The sequence below is a fragment of the Colletotrichum lupini genome, chromosome 5, assembly GCF_023278565.1.
Source record: "Colletotrichum lupini chromosome 5, complete sequence".
Lineage (NCBI taxonomy): Eukaryota > Fungi > Ascomycota > Sordariomycetes > Glomerellales > Glomerellaceae > Colletotrichum > Colletotrichum lupini.
Genome location: NC_064678.1, coordinates 1,795,001 through 1,802,865, shown reverse-complemented (window position 1 = coordinate 1,802,865; position 7,865 = coordinate 1,795,001). Strand labels below are relative to the sequence as shown.

Genomic DNA, 7,865 nt, shown 5'->3' with positions numbered 1-7,865 from the left:
ATTTGAAAAGACCTTATCAGCTGGTGGTGAAGTCAAGTCTTGATGACCGGGGAATATTGCTACGTGGGCATCGGCGATTTTATCGGTCAGACGTACCCACTTATAGGCAGTCTCAAGCTGTTAGTATCCCTATTACAGGGTAGTTAGTTCGAACCGTAATTAACGAAGAGATTAATTAAACTATATAAATATCTACGTAGGTATAAAAAAGAGGTTCTAACCGTAAGTTAGGCTAGCTATAATAATTATAAATAGGGCCCCTAATTAGCCCCTGCGTAGTTAGCTATATACCGTAGTTAAATTAGATTTTTAATCCGATACTAACTTTCTCTTTTTTTTATCGATTTAACCGCTATAGTTAGAAGTATAATTCGACCTTAGGCCCGTTTACTAAGTCGTCTCCTTTTCCCCCTTTTCTCTACTCTTTTTATATAACCTATCCTTCTATTCGTATAATAACTTTTCCGCTACTTACGAATTACTCTAATCCCTTATTTAGTACTATTTTTATAAAAGCGTTTATGAGGTTATTTTTATTATTAATCTAACGGATCTCGAGTATCTCGCGCCTTTTATATAATTACCTAAGGGCTATAATATCGATTATAAGCCTCTTTTCTTTTATCGTTCCTAATTTAACGAGGCATTCGTATAGCGAGTAAGAATTTATATAAATAACTATTAAAATAGGTAGAAGGCTAATTTAATTAGTAATCTTCCTTAGCGTTATTAAAATTATATAGGAGAGGTTAACGCCGTTAACTATACTATAAACCTCCGACGCTAATATACTTCTTATTACCCGCTTACTTTTAGTTAATAAGTAATAAATTATATTACCGTACATAGTAAATTCGCTCTCGCCCATACTCTTATTAACCAAAATAATAATATACTTTAATTACGAAGTAAGGTCGTTATTATTTATAAATAACTTATTAACAAAGACGTAGAGCTTACTTATTATAAAGTCGATTAGGTAATAGATAAGACCTCGATTAAGATTCGTTTATTACTACTTAAGCTATTTATTAAATACCTCGACGTCTCGTTCGGTTAGATTTATAACTTATATTACCCTAGCATAATTAAAAGTCGCCTCAGGCTAATAAATATTTATAATATATACCCCTCGCGCGAGCTTAGCCTTATACTACTTCTTAACGTTAGTTACGTTTAGATCGACGAGGTTAATCTTCTCGCCCTACCCTTTTTATTAAAAAACGACGGTTTCCTTTTTAATTATAAAAATCCCGCCGTTAAATACTAAGGGGGTATTTATTATAAGGACCTCTTTTAGCTTCGTTATAAAGCTCGCTTTTTAAAGCTCCTTATCCTCTTTTTTTATAAAATTAATATCGGATAGGCTTAATATATCGTTAGTTTATATTCTAACGATCCTAAATTAGTTACCTTCGTACTCCGTAACTAGTAGGTACGGGTCGTATATAGAAGTAACTATTAATAATTAATTAATATTAAAATCGTAATAAGTAGCCTACTAATAAGTACCCGATTCTACGAGCCTATATAGTAGCTTAAGCACTTTAATAATCGTATTTTCTAAGTACTTACTAACTATTTCCTTCGGTAAATAGGCTAGGATTCTCCTTATAAGCCCTATAGCCGATTAGGTATAGGCCTAGGTAATATCACGGCTCTAAATCTCGTATCCCTTTTTCTATAATAATACTATTAATATTATTATTAATCGTTAGCTATAGTACTATATAAAAAGTAATTATATAAGTAGCGTCGCCTTTTCGACGTTACTATACCCCTAAATTACGTATCTAAACTTCTTATACGGCTAGGGTGTTCCTTTCCCTTTAATCTTACGAACTATTCGTAATTTAAATATATAAAGGTTTATATATTTTTCTAAGTCGTATAGGATAAATCGATAGACCCCTCGATCGCAAAGAGTATCTACTTCGATAAAATCTAATCCCTTATACGGCTTTTTAATAATTATAATTACGCCTTCCTTACGTAGTTTAACCGCTAGCTCGAAATCGGCTTTCTCTTTTATTATATAAAAGGTATTAATTACCTCGTTATTAGTAATAAATTACCGCGTTAGGGCTTGCCGTCGTAGTCTTCTATAACGTCTCGCTAGTAGTATTAATACCCTTTTAGTAATTTCCTCTTCCTCGTCGTCTATTAGTACTACTACGACGATTTCGTTAAAAATAATTTCCTATACCTCTACCGCGGGTTATATAGTTTCCCCTAGCTCTTTTTCTTTTTATAGGTTAGAAATCACCTCGTTAGGACTTATATAATACGGTCTAACTACTATAATTAACACTTCGAGTAGCTAGTCGCAATCTCTCGTAACTATATAAGAGCGCTCGTTAATAGAAATTAACTTATATAGCCTAGTCTATTATTAAGTAATTTCGCGCTATACTTATATATCCGAATTTAGTAATATATCTAGATTATCCCCTAAATCGGGCCTATTATGTATAGTAATTACCTCGTTAACTTACCTTCTTATACTTACCTCGTATAGTGCCCATATTACTTTTTTAACTACTTAGGCTCGTTAGCTTATACTTAGCGATAGTAGCGAGGCTAAGGTCGTTCTTAAATATACTCTAAATACTAATAGCGTTAATATAAGTCCGTTAGGCCCCATAGTATCGTTATAATATTTAAGTACTATTTAGAAGCATTCGTTATTAGTAAAATCCGGATTTTCCTCTTTAATAATTCTAAACGCCCTTTTTAATTACTAATATGCCCTTCCTACCTTTCTAATACTATAGTACGCTTTAATAGGTATAACTTTTAGCTATATACCATAAGCCGTCGTATTATCCCTAAATTTTACTAACTTAAAACTAGTACTAGCGTCGGTTCTAATACTATCTAGCGGTCCTTAGTATATATTAATCTAGCTTTTTTATAGGGCTACCTATACTATTTTTATTTATAGATCCTAGAGGAATTACCCTACTTAAAAGGATATAGCTACGTCGATTATATATAGTATTAGCCGACTATTTAAGTAAAAGATATTAATAACGATTTCCTAGTTAAAGTTAAGCTTATTACGCAATTTAAACTTAAATCTGCGTAGGCTCTGCGCATTTATCTAGTATTAGTAATATACTTTTATTAACTACTCTAGCGCCCCTATTTTAATATTATTATTACCTAATTATTTTAAGAGGTTATATAGCCTCGTAACCGACGAGTACCTAAATCTCTAGTATAGTTTTCTAAGCTCACTTTTTATTAAGTAATTAATCGACTTTATATTATTAATAAGCTTTATAAACGTATGCCCCTATTATCGTTTAACTACTTCGAAGTGCTTACCGCTAGAGATTCTGTTCCTCGTATTATTAAATATAATACCTAGTCGATCTATATCTTTTAGATATAAGAGAAATGGGGTATTAATGGGCAAAATATAAAAAGTTATCGTTCCGAAGTATATCTCTACTTTTATTATACCTAGGGCGACGATTTCCTTACCTAGGCCGAAACTAATCCTCGTAATACCCGCCGTCGATATATTAAGCGTTATTAATATAATCTTCTATAGCGCTTAGAATTACCCTTTTCCTTTAGTTAACTATTATAATACCCTAGTATTTAAAATAATTTTATAAAAATCGTCTAGGCCGTACCTTTTGCTCGTATAAAATACTTATACGAGCTTAGTATTCGAGGGATTTAGGTAGTATAAAAAGGACCCCTCTAGCTACCCCTAGATATACTTAGTACTATATTCCTTTTTTTTAAATATTAAGAAAGATAGCGTCTTCTCTTTAATTATTAAAATAATAAGCTTCGGCCCTATTAAATTCGCCCTTTTAGCCGCCTCCGTATTTATTATCTAAGGGACCTTCCCTTACTATTCGTAAATAAAAGCCTACTTATTAAGAGCTTTTACTACTTTTTATTCGTTTAGCCTCGTATATCTTCTAGAGGCTAACGGGGTAAAAAAAGAGTAGTTAATATTATTAATTTCGTTATAATCTAATTCGTTAATATAAGGGGTAAGATCTTCCTTATCTTCCGAATCTCTTATAGGGGGTATATACTTTAAGTTACTACTTTAGCTACTATTACTAAGTTCCGTACCCCCGGATCTTCTTTTATATATAATAAGGAATTAGTTAAACTAACGAGGGCTAGTTTTACTATTTACTACCCTTAACTTTTTATACTATTTATATAATTTAGTACGCTCTTCCTTAGAGTAGTTACTTAACTAATATCTATCCTTTTTATAAATATAATATTACCTTTTTTATTACCCTACCCGTAAGTTAAATCTCTACCTATTTAACAAATCTAGGCCTCTTTATTAATAATTACTATATCTAGCCTCTTTTCCTTTTTTATTATACGTTCGATCGACTTAATATTATTAATAAGGGCCGTCGTACGCTTAAAAATAGGTTTAGTACGGTATTCTTATTTTAATATTAAAGCTAGATCTTAGCCTCGAGTAGAGCGTCTCGTAGTTTTTAAGTACCTAGTATAGGGTGATTTTTACCTCTAATATACGCTAAATTACGGTATAAAAATATCTAACTTTCTACTCGTTTATCCCCTTATTTAGCTAGGTTTTCGCTAGCTTATTAATTCGATTAATAAGCTCTTTAAGGATCTTTACTCGTAATTTACCCTCTATTATCCTAGCTATAGATATAAAAGAAATCGCTCGTAACTTAGATAGGAGCTCTAAGTTCTTATCGTAAGTCTTAAAGCGGCTTTAGATTACGTTAATTATACTAAGAAAGTCGTTTCGATCGAGATTACGTACCGCTTCGTAATAGTAATTAGAGGCTTTACTTACGAGTACGATATTAATTACCGAATAATACTAATATTCCCTAATTCTAACTTTTTCGTAGTAATCGTAAAATATCGTTAGGGTTTTTTATAAGACCTTATATTTCCCTCTAAAGTATAATTTCTTTTTTAAAAAGATCTTTTTAAGGTTTATAAATTACCTCGTATTCGCTACTAGATTTTCGGTATTTATATGCGATCCCTGCGTCGCTACGTATTATTAATAACTTCGGGTCGTTTACTTCCTTTCTTATTAGCTAATCGGCGCCGAATTTCGTATTAGTAGCGGTAATAAGTTATAAATCGAAATAAGTAGAATTATTAATTATTATACTTTTAGTACTATATTTTACCCTAGTATATCTTTTTATAACGATAGATTTTTATTAGTAATTATAAGGAGGAAATCTGGGTCGTTTACCCTTTTTCTAAATTTATTAAAGCGATTATACGCTCTATCGACCTATGCCTAGTTCTATAGTACGAATTCCTCTTTTATAATTATCGCTATTAGTATTTTATATAGCTCTCGTAATTATAATTACGCTAATAATACCCCTCGCCCGTAAAAGAATTTATTAACTACTTTTATAATTCCTAGGCTTACGCTCGCGAACTATTTATCTAGTTAGTAGCTAAGGTTGTTTATAATCTTATAAAATAGGGGTTACCCCTATAGCCCCTTTTTCTTATAAACCTTAGTTAAATAGATTAATACTACGTTAATTTACTTACCGTTAGGCTAATCTGCGATTTTATATATTTACGTCCCCTAATAGTCCGGGTTAATATTTACCTACTTATAAGGGATTAGGATTCTATTTAAGATCGGGTTTCGTCCTCTTCTTTTTTACTTTAACTTACTAAGGGTCGTACTCTAGTTTATACCTATATTAGCGGTCGTTAATATATTTAATTTTAATAGGGATATATTTAATCCGCGCGCGGGTCGTAGTAAATCCGTACTTTTATTACCTAACGAATTTATTAGGGTCTAAGAGATTCTCGCTTCCTCTCGCTATCTCGCTATTACTCTCGTTTTTACTATTTTTAGTAATTATTACTACCCTTTTAAATCGCTAGCTATCGTACTTACTAAGATCCTCCTTTTCGTTTAGTAAAAAAGGGTAGGTTTTAGTAATTCTTTTTAATAATAATAGTAGTAGACGTTTATATTACTATAAGAAGATATAATAATTAGTCTCGGGATCTTTACTAGTTACCGATTTCCGCTATCCCGTATACTTCTAGCCTCCTAAGCCTCGTACTCTTTATAATCTCTAAATAGCTTCCTTAGTTAATTTCTTAAAACTAATAATCTTGCGCCGGGAGCTAGTATAAAAAAAAAAGCCCTTTAGTAGCCCTTTAGAAGATTCTTTTCTTTTCCCTTTAGATCCTCGTTTTTTTTAGCCTTTTCTTAAGCTAATAATAACTTTAGTAAGAGGTTATAGGACTACTTTAGGGTAGCCGCCTTCTTCTTAAGTTAATCTCTAAGATCTATAATACTCTTAGCTCGATACTATTAGGACCTCTAAATCCCCTCCTCCCTCGTTAAACCGTCCCCTATACTATATTTTTAAATAATACCTAGGGGGTAGTTAAGGGAGCTATGAGGAGGTCGTTTAGATCGCGGGCTTAAGGTTGTACTTATAAAGTCCTCGTAATAATAAACTTTCCTATATATTATAGATCTTTTAGCTTAATAACTCTTATAGGGTTACCTTTATTACTAAGTAAGAATATTTACGTTTAGAGATCCCCTTTTTTAATCGCACGGTGCTTTTTTATACCGTACTTTTATTAATTTAATTAGTTAATTTTTAATCGCGGGCCGGCTATAGAAAAATCGTTTAATAAAAAAGCTACTCGGGGCGATAGTAAAAGGCTAGTTATTTAAGCGGTTTTATTAATTAACGTAGTTTAACGTAGTAAACGTCGACCTCTCGTAAGTAATAAAGGGCTACGATTATTTAATTCCGTACGGTATTCGAGAATCGCCCCCTTTTTTATTTATTTCTATAAGGTTAATTAATATAAATCTCTTATCCCGTATAGTATTAAGAAGTCGTCTTTTTTACGTAACGAGATACCTTACCGATCTATAATAGTAGAATTTAACTACTAATTAGTATTAATATCCCTATTGTAAGGTAGTTAATTCGAACCGTAGTTAACGAAGAGATTAATTAAACTATATAAATATCTGCGTAGGTATAAAAAGGAGGTTCTAATTATAGGTTAGGCTGGCTACGATAATCGTAAATAGGGCCCCTAATTAGCCCCTGCGCAGTCGGCTGTATGCCGCGGTCGAATTAGACTTCCAATCCGACACCTACGTCGAAGGCGCACATTTTAAGTCATTTGACGGTAGTTAAGAATGCTATTGGCCAGATGCCGTTGTTGGTACAGAACGCCCGCCTAATGAAGTTGAAATTCGGCTTGAGTCATCCTCTTAAATGATAAAAATTGGTAGAATGCCTTTGTGTAACGAATGACTTGATTTTACGAATGCCTTTGGTATGATGCACGTACAAATCACCACCGCATAATTATTGATTCGAGTACATGTGTTTTGCGACTTCCGTACTGTTCTCTGCCAATACCACGGTATTGATCGCATCTTCAGGTGCATCTTGCCTCCAGGAGCGGAGCCTGCTCATGAACGATGCATATAATCATTCGGCAGCATCATGATTGGACGATGCCTATCCGAAAGGGTGTGTGGCTGCCTTTGCTGGTCGCCTGGTTTGATCAATTGGGCCACACCTCCGCGTGGCTGGGCCGTCTGACACACTTGTCAGGCTTTCTGGCCACAGCCTGAGCCCTCCCATACAAATAGGAGAGGCAGACGAAAATATCTGACTTGTTACACGACATGGTCATCAGAAGAGTGCCCAAGGGAAACTGGTAAGACCACCCACCGGGACACATGAGTATAAAACGCTGCAACTGTCGCTTTTGGGAACGACAGGAATGAGCCCTACACTGCACGAACTTGATCAAAAAAACTCAGAATATCTTATCAGAATCCAGGGTCTCAATACTCT

General features: G+C 33.4%; 1 protein-coding gene across 1 annotated transcript; it reads right to left on the bottom strand.

Moving 5' to 3' along the window:
• Nucleotides 1-3,301: 3,301 nt before the first annotated feature.
• Nucleotides 3,302-3,520, bottom strand: CLUP02_09928 (uncharacterized protein; the record flags this gene model as incomplete). The annotated part of the gene is made up of 1 exon (XM_049288904.1): nucleotides 3,302-3,520. A coding segment is annotated over one exon (219 nt), but the record flags the coding sequence as incomplete, so codon positions are not given.
• Between the last annotated feature and the right edge of the window lie 4,345 nt (nucleotides 3,521-7,865).